The sequence below is a fragment of the Saccopteryx leptura genome, chromosome 1, assembly GCF_036850995.1.
Source record: "Saccopteryx leptura isolate mSacLep1 chromosome 1, mSacLep1_pri_phased_curated, whole genome shotgun sequence".
Taxonomy (NCBI): Eukaryota; Metazoa; Chordata; class Mammalia; order Chiroptera; family Emballonuridae; genus Saccopteryx; species Saccopteryx leptura.
In genome coordinates, this window is record NC_089503.1 from 301986777 (window position 1) to 302006589 (window position 19813).

The window sequence follows — 19813 nt, forward strand, 5'->3', positions numbered from 1 at the left end:
AAATTATAGCTGAAAATTTCCCTAAATTGATGCAGGAAAGAGTCACACAGATTCAAGAAGCAGAGAGAACCCCATTAAAAAAAATCCCCAAAGGACAAGATGGCGATGGAGTAGGCGGACGTACCAACTCCCACCTCCCAGAACCAAAGTGGATTAAAAACTAATTTTAAGAACTATCATCTGGAAAAACCAGTTGGACTAAACTAAGAAAACTCGTCAACCAAGGAACACTGAAGAAGCCACACCAAGACTGGTAGGAAAAGCAGAAACCACAGAGGGCTGCCCAGCTCCCCAGAGTGAACGGCAGCTGGGAGAGACTTACGTGGCGGGAAGTGAGGTTAGCAGAGAGAGGAGGGTCCTGAATCCCAGGAACAAAGCCCCAGCCTGCAGCCCCAGAGCCTAGAAGAGGTATATGGACAGTATTTAGCTGGAAACAAGTCAGGATACTGTTTGTGAGAAAGAGACTGATTTCTCAGACCCAGGATTCTTCTTAAAGGGACTGCGCAGAAAATCTCTCTCACAACCACTCACCCGGGGCTCCGGGAAACGGGAGAGAGGAGAGTACCAGAGTAGCAGGAAGAGAGTGTAATCTAGGAGGCACAGGGAGAAACATTTTGGGAGACAGCCACCCTAACCCCTGCGACGAGTCACTCCCCAAATCTGAAGTGAATATTTCCCCTGAAAACAGCAATACCAGCAAAGGGAAGCAGGACACCAGTCAAACAAGCTCTCCTGCGGCACTCAGAGCAGAGTGGCTTAGAAGGACGGAGCTTTCGGGACTACAGTAGTGAGTCTTAGGGTCTGAGCTGCAGTGCCCCCACCCACATGGCTGAGGGCTCGCCCAAGGGTGGGCGGCAGTGGGACGTGGAAGCGCGGTTCTGTCGGCAAGGGCAGAAGCCGCTGGCCACCACTGAGGCCCAGGTGTGAGCTCAATCTTGCCCAGCTGGGGAGGAGAGAGCATGCAAAAGTGGTCAAGCCCAGCTAGGGCTGTCTATAATCCAGGCTGCGGGAGAAGAGCGGGAACCCGGGAAGGGGTGGAGACCAGCCCTTGATTAAGGGCGCAGGAGCACAGCTTTGCTCCGCCCGCAGAAACGAGGCTTGTGGCCTGACTTGGGAGCCAGCTCCTCTCGCGGGGGTGGAGCCAAAAACCCAGAACAGGTGGAGTCCTGCTACTGAGCGTGGGCACGCAGTCCCACCTGGCCTGTGGAGCCAAGGCTTGCAGCCGTCCCACGAGCAGGCTCCTCCTGCAAGGGCAAGGCAGAAGCCCAGAAACAGGCGGAGACGTGCAACTGAGCAGAGGTGCTCCCCACTGCCCTCAGGGCCAAGCATAACACCACCCACGGGGGCGGGGCGAAGGCCATGGCCACCAAGGCTTGTACACCCAAGCATGTGATCACAGCCACCCTGTGAAAGAAAGGCAGAAACCATAGCAACAGCCCCAGTGGGAAGGCACCGGCAACGCCCATTCCCAAACGCCCTAGGCAGCAACAGCAGAGGGGGTGGCGGGCCTGCAGACAGACCATACCTAGGGAACAGAGGCCACACCCAGTGGACTCCAGTAGCCAAGACCTTCTTTTACACAGAGAAGATGAGAAGGCAGAGAAATGCGACACAAATGAGTCAAGAGAAATCCCCAGAAAAGGACCAGAATGAATCAGATATAACCAAATTACCAGATGCAGTTTAAAATAACGATTGTTAGGATGCTCAAAGATATTAGAACAACAATAGATGGTCATTACGAACACTTAAATAGATAGCAGATATAAAAAAGACATTGAAATAATAAAAAAGAATCAGTCCGAAATGACAAACACAATATCAGAAATGAAGAACACAATGGAAGGAATTAAAAGCAGGATGGATGAAGCTGAGAATCAGATCAGCGAGTTAGAGGACATGATAAATAAAGGCACGGAAGCAGAGCAGAAAAAAGAATAGAGACTCAAAAAGTCTGAGGAAACTCTAAGAGAGCTCTGTGACAACATGAAGAGAAATAGCATCCACATCATAGGGGTTCCTGAAGAAGAAGAGAAAGAACAAGGGATAGAGACTTTGTTCAAGCATATCATAGCTGAAAACTTCCCTCAATTAAGAAAGGAAAACATCTCACATGTTCAGGAAGCACAGAGAACTCCATTGAAGAGAAACCCAAAGAAATCAACACCAAGACACATCATAATTAAAATACCAAAGCTAAGTGATAAGCCATAAGCATCTTAGAAGAAATGTAGGCAGTAAGCTCTCTGACATTTCTCGCAGCAATATATTTGCCGATTTGTCTCCACAGGCAAGTGAAATAAAAGACAGGATAAACAAATGGGACTATATCAAACTAAAAAGCTTCAGCACAGCTAAAGAAAATAAGAACAGAATAAAAGGACAAACTACACAATGGGAGAATATATTTGACAATGCATCTGATAAGTGGTTAATAACCAAAATTTATAAAGAACTTGTAAAAATACCAGGAAGACAAAAAATCCAATCCAAAGATGGGCAAAACAAATGAATAGACATTTCTCCAAAGAGGACATACAGATGGCCAATAGGCATATGAAAAAAGGCTCAACATCACTAATTATTAGAGAAATACAAATTAAAACCACAATGAGATATCACCTCACACCAGTCAGAATGGCGCTCATCAACAAAACAACACAGAATAAATGCTGGCAAGGATGTGGAGAAAAGGGAACCCTCCTGCACTGCTGGTGGGAATGCAGACTGGTGCAGCCACTGAGGAAAACAGTATGGAGATTTCTCAAAAAATTAAAAATTGAACTGCCTTTTGACCCAGCTATCCCACTGTTAGGAATATACCCCAGGAACACCATAGCACTGTATGAAAAGAAGAAATGCACCCCCATGTTTATGGCAGCATTGTTCACAATAGCGAAGATCTGGAAACAGCCCATGTGTCCGTCAGAGGACGAGTGGATTAAAAAGTTTTGGTACATATATACTATGGAATACTACTCAGCCATAAGAAATGATGACATCGGATCCTTTACAACAACATGGATGAACCTTGATAACATTATACTGAGCGAAATAAGTAAATCAGAAAAAACTAAGATATATGATTCCATACATAGGTGGGACATAAAAATGAGACTCAGAGACATGGTCAAGAGCAGGGGTCCCCAAACTTTTTACACAGGGGGCCAGTTCACTGTCCCTCAGACCATTGGAGGGCCGGACTATAAAAAAAGCAACTATGAACAAATCCCTATGCACACTGCACATATCTTATTTTAAAGTAAAAAAACAAAATGGGAACAAATACAATATTTAAAATAAAGAACAAGTAAATTTAAATCAACAAACTGACCAGTATTTCAATGGGAACTGTGCTCTCACTGACCATCAATGAAAGAGGTGCCCCTTCCGGAAGTGCAGCGGCGGCTGGATAAATGGCCTCAGGGGGCTGCATGTGGCCCGCGGGCCGTAGTTTGGGGACCCCTGGTCAAGAGTGTGGGGGGAGAGGGAAGGGGTTGGGGGAGGGGAGGGGCACAAAGAAAACCAGTTAGAAGGTGTTGAAAGACAATTGGACTTTGGGTGATGGGAATGCAGCATAAGCAAATGGCAAAATAACCTAGAGCTGTTTTCTCTGAACATAGGTACCCTGATTTATCAATGTCACCCCATTAAAATAAAAAAAAAAACAACACAGAAGACCCACACCAAGACACATCATAATCTAAATACCAAAGCTAAGAGATAAAAGAAAGAATACTAGGCCCTGGCCTGTTGGCTCAGTGGTAGAGCGTTGGCCTGGCGTGCAGGAGTCCCGGGTTCGATTCCCGGCCAGGGCACACAGGAGAAGTGCCCATCTGCTTCTCCACCCCTCCCCCTCTCCTTCCTCTCTGTCTCTATCTTCCTCTCCCACAGCCAAGCAAAGTTGGCCCAGGCGCTGGGGATGGCTCCATGGCCTTTGCCTCAGGCACTGGAATGGCTCTGGTCGCAACAGAGCAATGCCTCAGATGGGCAGAGCATCGTCCCCTGGTGGGCATGCTGGGTGGATCCCGGTCGAGCGCATGGGGGAGTCTGTCTGACTGCCTCCCCGTTTCCAGCTTCAGAAAAATACAAAAAAGAATAGAAAAAAAAATACTAAAAGCTGTAAGAGAAAAAGAGTCAACCAGCTACAAAGGAACACACATAAGGATGACATCCGACTTTTCAACAGAAACACTTGAGGCCAGAAGGAAATGACAAGAAATATTTAAAGTAATGCAGACAAGAACCTACAACCAAGACTTCTTTATCCAGCAAGACTATCGTTTAAAATTGAAGGAGAAATGAAAAGCTTCCCAGACCAAAAAAGAAAAGAAAACCCTCAAGGAATTCATCACAACCAAATCAATGCTGCAAGAAATGTTAAGAGGCCTGCTGTAGACAGAACAAAGTGGGGAGGGAGGTATAATAAAAGAGGAATGTAGATTTAAAGGAAAAACTGGCAATAAACAACTACATATCAATAATAACCTTAAATATAAATGGATTAAATGCTCCAATCAAAAGACATAAGGTAGCTTAATGGATAAGAAAACAGGACCCATATATATGGTGTCTATGAGAAACTCACCTCAAAACAAAATATACACATAGATGGAAAGTAAAAGGTTAGAAAATAATATTTCATACAAATGGAAGTTAAAAAAAGGCTGGGGTAGCAACACTTATATTTGACAAAATGGACTTTAAAACAAAGACTATAGTCCTGACCGGGCGGTGGCGCAGTGGATAGAGCGTCGGACTGGGATGCGGAAGACCCAGGTTCGAGACCCCGAGGTCACCAGCTTTAGCGTGGGCCTGGTTTGAACAAAAGCCCACCAGCTTGTACCCAAGGTCGCTGGCTCCAGCAAGGGGTTACTCGGTCTGCTGAAGTCCTGCAGTCAGGGCACATATGAGAAAGCAATCAATGAACAACTAAGGTGTTGCAATGTGCAATGAAAGACTAATAATTGATGCTTCTCATCTCTCTTCGTTCCTGTATGTCTTTCCCTGTCTATCCCTCTCTCTGACTCACTCTCTGTCTCTGTAAAAATAAATAAATAAATAAAAATTTTAAAAAAAGAGTAGAGCTCTTATTTTTAAAAAAAAACCCCACTAAGACTATAGTAAGGGATAAAGAAGGTCACTACTTAATGATAAAGGGAGCAATCCAACAGGAAGAGATAATCACTATAAATATCAATGTACATACTATAGAAGCACCTAAATATATAAAGTCGACTCTGATGAACATAAAGGGTGAGATCAACAGCAATACTATAATAGTAAGGGATTTCAATACCCCACTAACAGCACTGGATAAATCCTCAGTAGAGAAAATTAACAAAGAAACAGCAGAATTAAGGGACTCACTAGATCAGGAGTAGTCAACCTTTTTATAACTACCATCCACTTATCTCTGTTAGTAATAATTTTTTCTAACCACCCACCAGTTCCACAGTAATGGTGATTTATAAAGTAGGGAAGTCAGTATAAAATTTATAAAGCAGAATTATAGCAAGTAAAAGCATATAATAATAATTACTTACCAAGTACTTTATGTCGGATTTTTGCTAAGTTTGGCAGAATCTTTATAAGAAAACTTACTATAGTTAAATCTATCTTTTTATTTATACTTTGGTTGCTCTGCTACCACCCACAATGAAAGCTGGAATGCCCACTAGTGGGCAGTAGGGACCAGGTTGACTACCACTGCACTAGATCAACTGGATTTAATAGATATCTTCAGAACCTTTCATCCTAAAGGAGCAGCATATACATTCTTTTCAAGTGCACATGGTATATTCTCTAAGATAAGACCACATATTAGGGCATAAAACGAGTCTCAACAAATTTAAGAAGATTGAAATCATATCAAGCATCTTCTCTGACCACAATGGCATGAAACTAGAAATCAACTACAATAGAAAAACTGAAAAACACTCAAACACTTGGAAACTAAACAGCATGTTATTAAATAACGAATGGGTCAACAATGAGATTAAGGAAGAAATATAAAATTTCCTTGAAACAAATGAAAATGAGCATACAGCAACTCAAAATCTGTGGGACACTGCAAAAACAATCCTGAGAGGGAAGTTCATAGTATTACAGGCATACCTTAAGAAGTTATAAAAAGCTTGAACAACTTAACCCTGTAACTGAAAGAACTAGAAAAGAACAAGTAAAACCTAGAGGAAGTAGAAGGAAGGAAATAATAAAGACCAGAGCAGAAATAAATGACATAGAGACTAAAGAAACAATACAGAGGATCAGTGAAACCAAGAGTTGGTTGTTTGAAAAGGTAAACAAGATTGATGAACCCTTAGCCAGACTCACCAAGAAAAAAAAAGAGAACGGATTCAAATAAATAAAATTAGAAATGAGGGTGGAGAAGTAACAACTGACACAGCAGAAATACAAGGGATTGTAAAAAAAAAATACTATGAAGAACTGTTTGCCAAAAATTTAGACAACCTTGCTGAAATGGACAAAATTTTTTTTTCCTTGAAAAATATAATCTTTCAAAAATCAATCTGGAAGAATCAGAAAGCCTAAATAGACCAATTACAAGAAATGAGACCAAAACAGTTATCAAAAACTCCCAAGAAACAAAATCCCTGGACCAGATAGACGGCTTCGCAGGCAAATTCTACCAAATATTCAAAGAACTAACTCCTATCCTTCTCAAGCTATTTCAAAAAATTTAAGAGGAGGGAAAACTTCCAAGCTCCTTTTATGAGGCTAGCATAATTCTGATTCCAAAATCAAGCAAAGACAACACAAAGAAAGAAAACTATAGGCCAATATTCCTGATGAATTTAGATGCTAAAATTCTCAACAAAATATTAGCAAACCGGATCCAGCAATACATGAAAAAAATGATACATCACGATGAAGTGGGATTTATTCTGGGGAGGCAAGGCTGGTAAAATATTCACAAATCAATGTGATTCATCACATAAACAAAAGGAAAGACAAAAACCATATGATCGTATCAATAGATGTAGAACAAGCATTTGATAAAATCCGGACCAATTTATGATCGAAACTCTCAACAAAGTGGCAATACAGGGAACATAACCTCAGCATGATAAATGCCATCTATGACAGACCCAGAGCCAACATCATACTCAATGGGCAAAAGTTAAAAGCAATCCTCTTAAGATCAGAAACAAGGCAGGAGTGCCCCCTTTCACCACTCTTATTCAACATAGTTCTGGAAGTCCTAGCTACAGGAATCAGACAAGAAGAAGAAATAAAAGGCATCCAAATTGGAAAAGAAGTAAAACTATCATTATTTGCTGATGATATGATACTGTACATAGAAAACCCTAAAGTCACAGTCAAAAAAGTACTGAACCTTATAAATGAATTCAGCAAGGTGGCAGGATATAAAATTAATACTCAGAAATCAGTAGCGTTTTTTATACACCAACAATGAACTGCCTGAAAGAGAAATTAAGAAAACAATCCCCTTCACTATTGCAACAACAAAAAAACAAAGTACCTAGGAGTAAATTTAACCAAGGAGGTTAAAGACTTGTATTCTGAAAATTATAAAACATTGATTAAAAGAAATCAAGGAAAATACAAACAAGTGGAATCATATACCGTGTTCATGGTTAGGAAGAATAAACATCATTAAAATGTTTATATTACCCAAAGCAATTTATAAATTCAATGCAATTCCTACTAAAATACCAATGACATACTTCAAAGATATAGAACAAATATTCCAAAATTTCATATGGAACCAAAAAAGAACACGAATAGCCTCAGCAATCTTGAAAAAGTGGAAAGTATCACACTTCCTGTGTCAAGTTATACTACAAGGCCATTGTACTCAAACAGCTTGGTACTGGCATAAGAACAGGCATATAGATCAATGGAATAGAACAGAAAACTGAGAAATAAACCCGCACCTTTATGGACAATTGATATTTGACAAAGGTGGTAATAGTATACAATGGAGTAAAGACGGTCTCTAACAAATGATGTTGGTGAAATTGGACAGCTATCTACAAAAACATAAAACTAGAACCACCAACTTACACCATTCACAAAAATAAACTCAGAATGGACAACAGACTTAACTGTAAGTCGTGAAACCATAATGATCCTAGAGGAAAACAGGCAGTAAGCTCTCCGACATCACTTGCAGCAATATATTTGTTGATTTATCTCCACAGTCAAGGGAAATAAAGGACAGGATAAACAAATGGGACTATATCAAACTGAAAAGCTTTTGCACAGCTAAAGACAATATGAACAAAATAAAAATGCAAACCGCACAATGGGAGAACGTATTTGATAATACGTCTGACAAGGGGTTAATAACCAAAATTTATAAAGAACTTGTAAAACTCAACACCAGGAAGATAAACAATCCAATCAAAAATGGACAAAAGAAATGAATAGACACTTCTCCAAAGAGGACATACAGATGACCAATAGGCATATGAAAAAATGCTCAACATCACTAATTATTAGAGAAATGCAAATTAAAACCACAATGAGGTATCACCTCACACCAGTCAGAATGGCGCTCATCAACAAAACAACACAGAGTAAGTGCTGGCAAGGATGTGGAAAAAAGGGAACCCTCCTGCACTGCTGGTGGGAATGCAGACTGGTGCAGCCACTGAGGAAAACAGTATGGAGATTCCTCAAATTTTAAAAATGGAACTTCCTTTTGACCCAGCCATCCCACTTTTAGGAATATATCCCAAGAACACCACATCAGTGATTCAAAGGAGAAATGCACCCCCATGTTTATGGCAGCATTGTTCACAATAGCGAAGATCTGGAAACAGCCCAAGTGTCCGTCAGAGGACGAGTGGATTAAAAAGTTTTGGTACATATATATATATATATATATACTATGGAATACTACTCAGCCATAAGAAATGATGACATCGGATCATTTACAACAACATGGATGAACCTTGATAACATTATACTGAGCGAAATAAGTAAATCAGAAAAAACTAAGATATATGATTCCATACATAGGTGGGACATAAAAATGAGACTCAGAAACATGGACCAGAGTGTGGGGGAGAGGAGAGGGAGGGGTTGGGGGAGGGTAGGGGCACAAAGAAAACCAGTTAGAAGGTGTCAAAAGACAATTGGACTTTGGGTGATGGGAATGCAGCATAAGCAAATGGCAAAATAACCTAGAGCTGTTTTCTCTGAACATGTGTATCCTGATTTATCAATGTCACCCCATTAAAATTAATCAAAAAATAAAAAGCTAAAACAACAAAATTAATTTTATGACAGAGACAGATAGAGAGATAGATAGGGACAGAGACAGGAGAGAGATAAGCATCAATTCTTCGTTGTGACACCTTAGTTGTTCATTGATTGCTTTCTCATATGTGCCTTGACTGGGGGGCTACAGCAGACTTAGTGACCCCTTGCTCAAGCCAGTGACCTCGTGCTCAAGCTGGTGAGTCTTGCTCAAACCAGATGAGCCTGTGCTCAAGCTGGCGACCTCGGGGTTTCGAACCTGGGTCCTCCACGTCCCAGTCTGATGCTCTATCCACTGAACCACTTGCCTGGTCAGGCCCCATTTCCCTATTTTTTAAACACTTCGATTCCTTTTAAATTTAATTTTCTTTAGAAAACACTTAAGACTATATATCTCTTTTCCTTGTTACTGAATTCCTTTTCATGGGCCACCTCATCTTTTTAGCTTTCCTCAAAAGCTGGGAATAAACTCTGGACTGGTAACCCTAGAACATAACTTGATTCTTCTCAAACTGTCAACAACCTTCCCCATCAAGAAAATTGTGAATGTCAGTACATTAGGGTAACTGGTGACCCCTAATATCTTCTGTTTCGTGAGGAAGTGTAAAAGCCTTCAGTTCTTAAGACTCCAGGCCTCAAGTTTTTAATATTAAGGATTGTAAGACTGCCTTGCCTTCACTTCTATTACCTATTTTTACCAACTTAAAAAAAAAATGTCTTTGGTATGTTTATGGTATACTTGAAAAAATTCACCAAAATTAATTTTATTTTGTGAATTCTTTAGAAAGTTGGGCGGTTATTTAAAACAACCAACATAGCTACAAAAACAAAACCCCTCAAAGCCAAAACAAACAAAACAACATAGCTATAAAACTAAATTTTGTCGTTTACTTAAGAACTCACAAAGCAAGAAATTAGCAGGAAGTAACCAAAAGTAGATCTCTTAATATAGTATCTTATAGGAATAAGAGATTTCTTTTTCTTCTTGGGATTTCTTAAACTTACTGCAGAATATTGGAGTCAATGCTGAATTATCTTTTTTGAGTAACTTAGTAGTAGTGTTCAGTAGACTCTGGTTGAAGAATTCTGTGTGGTAGAAACAAATAGGAGGAGTGATTGCCTGTGCCTTGATGATTGCATCAGTAGGCATGTTTGTGCTAGTACTATCTTTTGGTTAATAGACTATCCAAAAAAACAACAACAAATTTTCGACACATTAAACTTTCTTTTTTTGTGCCCCGCCTACCATGATTAATCTAGAGATGAGTACACAACCTAAACTAGGCCAATCTGAATTCATTACCAAGATTTTAAAATTGGAATTTCAGAAAACTACTTTTCCTTTTCTTCTGCTTTACTGCAAAGTAGCAAATAAGCCAAGTAGGGAGTAGCCAAGGTGAGGAGATTCCTCACAGCATCAGAAATCCTAGCTCCAGTTTTTCCTGAAGTCAGCTCTTCTGCAGTCCCAGCAGTATCTATTCCCCTGTCTCCCTGACCCACCTTTTTTGCCTAAGCTAGCAGAAGTTGAGCTTTTATCACAACTAGAGAGACTGATGCACTCTTGTGTACTTGCTTTCATGCCAAATACCTGTTTCATTCTCACCAGTTTCCACCATTTTTCCACTTGCTAAAATTTTTGTCTATCAGAATGAGTAATACTATCCTGTAGAAATTTCAGAATGTTCGTAAATCTTAAAATGTTAGATGGGATTTGTAATTAATTTAGATAGCCTGCCACTTTTTTTTGTAAATGGTGAAAGTTTTTTGAAATGAGCAAGATTGTATTAATTGTTTTATGGATCTTTTTACATCTGAATATTTATTATATTCTTGGATAGTTTAATAAGAAGTAGGTAGTGATGAGAATAGAATTACAGATTTGACTTTGTAGCACTGTTGTCTTTATCTTCCTGGACTTGAATATTAAAATAAGTGATGATGAGCAGACTTCTGGTCAAGAGTCAGCTTAGGTAAATGTGGTAGTTGCTTCCTTCCTCAACCACATCAAAATACTATAGAACAACTAAATTAAACTACAGAACAACCATCATTTGAACTTCCTGAAATCTAGTTGAATAGAAGTCCTATAACTAAGGATATAAAGAAGTAGCAATGAGCCATTGATGGATAGCCCAGTTGGGTAGTGTCGTCCCAATATGCCAAGGCTACAGGTTCGATTTAGGTCAGGACAGGTAAAAGAATAAGCCAAGAGTGCATAAATAAATGGAACAATCAAATAAATCAGTATTTCTCTCTCACTATCTCTCTCTTTCTCTTTCCCTCTCTCTAGTAATAGAAACAGAGACAGAGAGAAGGACAGATAGGGACAGACAGGAAGAGAGAGAGAGATGAAAAGCATCAATTCTTTGTTGTGGCACCTATTCATTGTTTGTTTTCTCATATGTACCTTAACTGGGGGGCTATGGCAGAATGAGTGACCCCTTGCTCAAGCCAGTGACCTTGGGCTCCAGCCAGTGACCTTGGGCTTCAAGCTAGCAACCTTTGGCTCAAGCTATCGACCATGGGGTCAAGTCTATGATCACACGCCCAAGCTGGCGACCTCGAGGTTTCGAACCTGGGTCTTCTGCATCCTAGTCCAATGCTCTATTCACTGCACCACTGCCTGGTCAGGCTCTCTCTCTTAAATCAGTTAAAAAATAATTTTTAAAAAATGCCACATCAAGATTGGTAGAAGAGACATGGACTGGGCTGGTCCCATATCCAGGTGTGGTAGTTTAAAATCAGGAGCGATATCTTGTCTGTGTGTGGGTGGAGCGCAGAGCACATTCCTAGCAGCTGCGGCTGATGCAATGCTGTGAAAATACTCCAGCTCCCAGAAGCCTGCTGGGCATACCCAGGAAGGAAGCTCACCCGCTATAAGGAAGTGACTTAGCGCCAACCACGCAGCCCCCTGATCTTTTCAGTCATTGGCTACGAAGGACACACTGTAACATCCTATTGGCTGAACCTATGTATATAAGCTAGCTTACTTTCTGAATAAAGTGGATCTGCATTACTGAACCTGGTCTCTGGAGTTGGGTCTTTGCGTCTCTGTTGTCCTCACCCCTGGCAGGACCTGTCCACATCTGTGGAGGTCCCCCCCTGAGGATTGAGGGGTCCTAGCCCCAGACCAGGCCCCCAGCCTGGGTTCCAGTGCTAGGAAGAGAAGTTCCATAACTCCTGGCTGTGAAGACCAGTGGGGGTTGTGGCCAGTGAGACCAAGAGTTGCTGGAGTCCCAGGCATTTCTCTTAAAAGGCCTGTGCCCAGAATTACTCGGATTCGCTCCATCTGAGCTCCAGCACTGGGGCAGCAGCTTGAAAGGAACCAGGGACATACAGGGAAGAACTGAAGTGTCTGGCATTAGGGTTATGAGCTGGAGGAGCAGCTTTTTCCCAGACAGAAGTGCTGGCCCAGGCCATTGTTCCTTTTCTGAGCCCTCCCCCCACAGAGCCAGCAGGCAGGCACCATATCTGGGTCTCCATAAACCTGTTTGCCCTGGCCTGGTGATTCTCTGAGACCCCGTGCCAACAGCTGTGGGCCAACCCAAGTTGTTTTCAGTGGCTTTTCCCTATGAATGGCCTGTCTTGGCTCATGCTTCAGACTTTTCCTAAAATCTCTCAAACAAGCAGTATTTGGCCTCAGTGTGCCCCTTGCTAAGTTGCCCCAGGCCTGGCACTAGTATTAGCCAGCCTTGGTTCACAGCTTGTGCTTTCCTAGGCACCTCCAAGCCTAGCACAAGTAGTATCTGTCTTCAGATTGCTTTGTAGCTCATGCTGGGTGGCCCTAGGCAGAACACAGGTCATGGCTGATCTTGGCCTGCACCTCCTTGGAGGCCCCAGAGTCAGGACACCCAGTGGACAGCTTCAGACCATGCTGAAGCACCACCCAACCACCTCCACAAGCGACATGATCAAGGGCAGACTCAGCAGGTACCACAGTCCTGCTGAAGTAAGTTCAGCTCCATGTGGTGGGCCTCTGCACAGCTGATCCTCTAAGGTGGGTACAACCAGTCCTTGCAGCTGATCGGCCTGAGGATAAATCCCTCCCACTGATGTCCCAACAGCTAGCAAGGCTCAACCACAATAGGAGGGTGTACACAACCCACACGGTGGATCACACCTGGAGTGCCCAGCTTAAGTAAACTGGGAGGTTGTGCCACTGGACCTTATAGGACATCTAATACGTTAAGCCACTCTACCAAGCCTGGCACAAGTAGCAGCTAAACCAAATAAATAGAAGCAAACACAGAGAGGCTGCCTAAATGAGACAAAGAAACATGTCCCAAATGAAAGAACAAAACTAAAAAATCACTACACAAAGTAGAGACAAGCAGTCTGCTAGATACAGGGTTAAAAAAACTGGTTGTAAGGATGCTCAGTTAACTTAGAAGAATAGATGAATTTATAGAAACTTCAATTGTATAGAAGAGGACATGGAAACCATAAAATAAAACTAGTCAGAAATGAAGGATACACTAACTGAAATAAATAAAAATTTACAGGGAATCAGCAATAGAGTAGATGAAGCCTAGAATCAAAATAGCGATTTGGAATATAAAGAAGCAAAAAACACCCAATCAGAACAGCAAAAAGAAAAAAAAATGAAGCTAGTATAAGAGGCCTCTAGGACAACTTCAAATGTACCAACATTCACTATAATTATAGGGGTGCTGGAAGGAGAAGAGAGCAAGAAATGGAAAACCTATTTTAAAAAATGATAGAAAACTTCCTATACCTAGTGAAGGAATTAGACATAACAGTTCAGGAAACACAGTGTCCCAAACAAGATTATCCCAAAAAAGTCCACACTAAGATACATCAAAATTAGAATGTTAAAGACAATCTTTTTTTTTTTTTTCTGCAATAGAGACAGACAAGAAGAGAGAGAGATGAGAAGCATCAACTTGTAGTTGCATCACTTTAGTTCAGGGGTAGTACAACCTTTTTAAACCTACCGCCCACTTTTGTATCTCTGTTAGTAAAATTTTCTAACCGCCCACCAGTTCCACAGTAATGGTGATTTATAAAGTAGGGAAGTCACTTTACTTTATAAAATTTATAAAGCAGAGTTACAGCAAGTTAAAGCATATAATAATAATTACTTACCAAGTACTTTATGTCGGATTTTCGCTGTTTGGCAAAATAAATGTTTATAAAACAACTTACTCTAGTTAAATCTATCTTTTTATTTATACTTTGGTTGCTCTGCTTCCGCCCACCATGAAAGCTGGAACGCCCACTAGTGGGTAGTAGGGACCAGGTTGACTACCATTGCTTTAGTTTTTCGTTGATTGCTTCTCATATGTGCCTTGACCAGGGGTCTTCAGCTGAGCCAGTTACCCCTTGCTCAAACCAGCAACCTTGGGCTCAGGTGCGTGACCTTGGGCTTCAAGCCAGCGACCTTTGGGCTCAAACCAGCAACTATGAGGTCATGTCTGTGATTCCACGCTCAAGATGGTGACCCCATGCTCAAGCTGGTGAGCCTGTATTCAAGCCAGATGAGCCTGTGCTCAAGGCAACGACCTTGGGGTTTCAGACTTGGGTCCTCATTGTCTCAGGCTGAAGTTCTAGCTACTGCACCACTACCAGTAAGGCAACAAATAGCCAGCAAGAGAAAAGCAGTTACTTACCACCTAACTGGTGGTGGCACAGTGGATAAAGCATCAACCTGGAAAGCTGGGTTGCTGGTTCAAAATCCTGGGCTTGCCCAGTCAAGGCACATACAGGAAGCAACTACTTCAAGTTGATGCTTCCCAATTCTCCCCCTCTTTCTCTCTCTCTCTCTCTAAAAAACAAAATAAAATAAGAAACCCTGGGCTTGCCCAATCATGGCAGATACAAGAAGCAACTATGAGTTGATGCTTTCTGCTCCTACTTCCCAACGGTCTCCTTTTTATCCCTCTCTCCCTCCTTCTCTCTTCTCTCCTTCCTCTAAAATGAATAAGTAAAAATCTTTAAAAAAAGAAAAGAAAAAATGAAAGCAGTTCATTACTTACAAAGGAGCTCCCATAAGACTTACCTATTTCTCAACAGAAACTTTGCAGGTGAGAAAGATTGGCATAAAATATTCAAAGTGTTGAAAAGCAAGAACCTACAACCAAGATTACTCTACCCAGCAAAGCTATCATTTAGAATCAAGGGACATATTAAAAGCTTCCCAGACAAGAAAAAAACTAAAGAAGTTTATCACCAACAAACCAGTATTACATGAAACGTTAAAAGGTCTTCTTTGAGAAGAAAAAAGATAAAAAGCATAAATCATAAAATTGCAATAAATATATATTTTTCAGCAATTTAATCTAAAAAACAAATGAGCAAACAGAATGAAAACAGACTCATAGATGGTTGCCAGAGGAGAGGGTGTTTGGGGGGTTGGGTGGGAAAGGCGAAGGGATTAAGAAGTACAGGTTGGTAATAACAAAATAGTCATGGGGTATAAAATATAGCATAGGGAATATAGTCCATAATATTCTAATAACTATATGGTGTTAGATGAGTACATATTTTCTAGGATGATCACTTAGTAAGTTATATAATGTCTGATCACTGGGGAATGCCTCCTATATTGTATGTCAAGTGTAACTGAAAAGTCAAAAATTAAAAAAAAAACATAATGAGTTGGCCAGATAGACACCTAACAGGCTTTATAAGTAGGATATGATAAATCAGGGGTCTCAAACTCAACTCAGCATGTGGGCCGCAGAGCAAGATCACAGCCGTTCGGCGGCCGCACTAGGTCTACAAAAGGCAACTGTTACGCAACACTTTTCTCACTGCAGTTGAAAACAAAAGAAAATCTGTACAACAAGCACAATCGTACAGGCAGTTTACTCAGTGTCACAAAACAACCAGAAACTGTAGTTCGCATCACAACTGCTGTTAACTAAGCTAATATCTAGCTAGGATGCTAGAGAAATGAAAAATACAAGTAGGCCCCTAGGCTTACTTAATTTTATCCAAAATATTTTGAACTTCGTGGATTAGTTTGCGGGCCGCACAAAATTGTTCAGCGGGCCACATGCGGCCCGCAGGCCACAAGTTTGAGACCCCTGGTCTAGAGTGTAACCAGATATCCATTTGCTAAAGAGATTATGGGCATGTGATTTATAGATTCGATCAGTCATCTCAACAGAAGCCAGGAGTAGAGATGGTTTATTCAGGAGAGATCTGTAGAGGACTCTCTTGGATGGCTTGCACCACCATGAATTGCATGGAGCAACAGATTTTTGAGAATTTTATAACAGCAGAAATGCTGCCAGCTTTGGACTGAAGAAGACATAGATGAGATGAAATGAAGGAAGGCTGTTGGACTTTTGGTATTCTGCTGGATGGACCAGTACAGCTATTCAGTTTTGAACATGTGTTATCCTTCAAAGAAAGGGCAGAATGACCTCAAAGATGGATTAGAAGTAGCAGGGCTGCCACTGTTACCATGATCTCAGAACACAAAGGCCCAGGCTCCTCAGTTGGTTCTGGAGAGGTTGAGGCCACTGCTTTTCAATCTAGTGAGAGATAGTTGAATAATCTAGCAAAGTGTTGAATATTGCTTTGAGCACAAGTAATTAAAGCATTTAAAATTTTAATAAAACTAATCAAAGGAAAAACAATTCAGATAATTTAGCAATTAATATTAATTATATGATAGAATATTAGTGAAGTTATGACCAACAAAATATAAAGTCAAAAGTAATTTTCTTGACTGCCTTTTTTTTTTTAAGATTTTTTTTTTATTTATTCATTATAGAGGGGGGGGGAGAGAGAGAGAGAGAGAGAGAAGGGGGGAGGAGCAGGAAGCATCAACTACCATATGTGCCTTGACCAGGCAAGCCCAGGGTTTTGAACTGGCAACCTCAGCGTTTCCAGGTTGACGCTTTATCCACTGCGCCACCACAGGTCTTGACTGCTTTGTATAGAGAAAAGGCTAAAGTCAACTCATTAATCTTATAGGTTCTCAAATCCATTTGGAGACAGCTTTACATTAAATTCAAAAACAGGTGTTTTTTTTTTAATTTTTCTTAAGTGAGAAGCAGGGAGTCAGGGAGACAGACTCCCTCATGCGCCCTGATGGGGATCCACCTGGCAAGCACCCTACCCAGTGATGCTCTGCCCATCTGGGGCCATTGCTCTGTTTCTTGGTAACCGAGCTATTTTAGCATCTGAGGCGAGGAGGCCATGGAGTCATCCTCAGTGCCTGGGGCCAACTTGCTCCAACCAAGCCTTGGCTATGGGTGGGGAAGAGAGAAGGAGAGAGAAAGGGGAGAGGAAGGGATGGAGAAGCAGATGAGCACTTCTCCTGTGTGTCCTGGCCAGGAATCAAACCTGGCACATCCTCATGCCTGGCTGATGCTCTACCATGAGTCAGCTGGCGAGGGCCCATTAAATTCAAATTAACCTTAATATATAAGAAATTAACAAAGAAGTTAATGAAAAACAATAACTAGTGAAATGATTCTAGAAAAATTTTACTTCTGAAAAAATGCAATTATTTTGTCAGTTTTTACAATATTTGATAAAACTGTTAAATGGCTACAGTGATATATATGTTTGTTTACAGATAGGATTGTCCTTGTTTGAGTTAATCAACTACTCGTAATCTTCATTAGCGTTCACCTGTTTAGGCTTCAGTATCTTTTTTTTTTTTGTATTTTTCTGAAGCTGGAAACGGGGAGGCAGTCAGACTCCCGCATGCACCCAACCGGGGTCCACCCGGCACGCCCACCAGGGGGCAATGCTCTGCCCATCTGAGGCGTTGCTTTGTTGCAACCAGAGCCACTCTAGCGCCTGGGGCAGAGGCCAAGGAGCCATCCCCAGCGCCCTGGCCATCTTTTGCTCCAATGGAGCCTCGGCTGCAGGAGGGGAAGAGAGAGACAGAGAGGAAGGAGAGGAGGAGGGGTGGAGAAGCAGATGGGCGCTTCTCCTGTGTGCCCTGGCCGGGAATCGAACCCGGGACTTCTGCACGCCAGGCCGACGCTCTATCACTGAGCCAACCGGCCAGGGTCGCTTCAGTATCTTTGAAAGTGAAATTGTTTGGCATTATTGCCACGGCCCAGCTGCAACGAGTATATTCCAGTGTCCCGAGCAGGAAAAGGTACAAAATTGAATTAAAGATAGACAGAGACTTAAGATATATGCATACAGGATGGGTTCGGGAGGGTGCCATGGCTTGCCAACAGTCACTACTGTTCTGTTGCCGAAACATGGCTGCCCCCAGAAAGACATCCATCTTTATTCCTGGCAACGTGGGCCATTAGCAATTCAGTTAAGTTTCCAAGGCAACTTAAAGAAAAACCCCACCATACTAGTCTATGTGAGTTTACACCTAGAAGAATCTAACTTCCAGTCTCTTCTGGGGAACATGGGCGGGCAGGTCAAGTACTGAAGCACAGCCCATTGTTAACTTAATTAGGCAGGTGAAGTGAGGGATTGGGCCCAACACCTCTATCCCCTAGATATCTGAACTGCAAAATACCGTTTACTTTTCAATCTCCAACACTTAATAATTTTTTAAGTAGACATTTTTAAAATATATAAAAGCAAAGATAATAATTTTATGAACTGTATAAACTTCACCAGTAACTGTCAGTGCATGGCCAATTGTGCTTTATTTATTCCCTCCCACCCCACCCTCCTACCTGGATTGCTTTGAAGAAAATCCTAACTTTCATGTGAGTTCGTTTAAATTCTTCAATAAATATGTTTTTATGGGTATAATTATGAAAGGACATCTTTTTATTTTTGGCAGGACATTTGGCAATTAGATCATGGCAACCATAGAAGAAATTGCACATCAAATTATTGAACAACAGATGGGAGAGGTATGTCTAGTTTACAGTATTCACTGATTCACCAAACTTAATTACACCAAACATATATATGTTAGGTTCTGGAGTACAGAGTTAAAGACACACCCTACTTAGCCTTAACCCAGACAAACACTTGAATAATCAATTATAATAGGGTATGGTAGCTGCTATGATAAATAATTGTATAGGATGCAACAGCAGCCTATACAAAAAAATGATGAAGAGTTATGGAGGAATGTAGGGACTTGGTCAGGGAGTATTTTTGGAGGATACAAAATATGTGATGTTAATGGGCCAGTGAGAGCAGATCCATGTCAGTAGACAGACCTTTGTTTTTTAAACAGTTATGTCCTACTTAGTAAGTGGTGCCATAAACCAGAGGTTTTCAAAGTATCATTTAGGGACTGTTTAGAGAATCAGCAAGGTTTTCATAATACTAAAATGTTATTTGCCTTTTCTCTATCATTCTCTCACAGTATAAGGCAGAATTTTCCAGAGGCTAGATGACATGTGATATTTTATGATCAACTGTGACAACACTTAAAAGGTGTACGTAACTCAGTGAACCAATATTTTCCAAAAGTTCAGTGTATGACGTTACTGATAAAATCACTTATGAGTAAAAGATTCAAATTGCAGGATAGACCAATGGATCTTAATATAGTTTCTGATTCCACATTGCAACAAACCTTTAAAAAGCTACCACTTATCAAGTTTTGGTGTAGTATCAAAGAACAGTTTCTACAGTGTGTATTCCT

The 19813-nt window shown here is 41.1% G+C and overlaps 1 protein-coding gene across 8 annotated transcripts in view; it reads left to right on the forward strand.

Moving 5' to 3' along the window:
* The window catches only part of NR2C1 (nuclear receptor subfamily 2 group C member 1), a 63901-nt gene that overhangs the window by 8274 nt on the left and 35814 nt on the right, over positions 1–19813 (forward strand). For 7 of the 8 annotated variants that reach the window (XM_066357426.1, XM_066357490.1, XM_066357481.1 and 4 more), the window contains one exon: positions 18995–19067. In XM_066357426.1, coding sequence (XP_066213523.1) covers positions 19014–19067 — 54 coding nt within the window. In that variant the 5' untranslated portion in view covers positions 18995–19013. Of the gene's footprint in view, positions 1–17026; positions 17146–18994; positions 19068–19813 lie in introns of those variants that run through there. The other variant, XM_066357473.1, reaches the window with a different exon arrangement.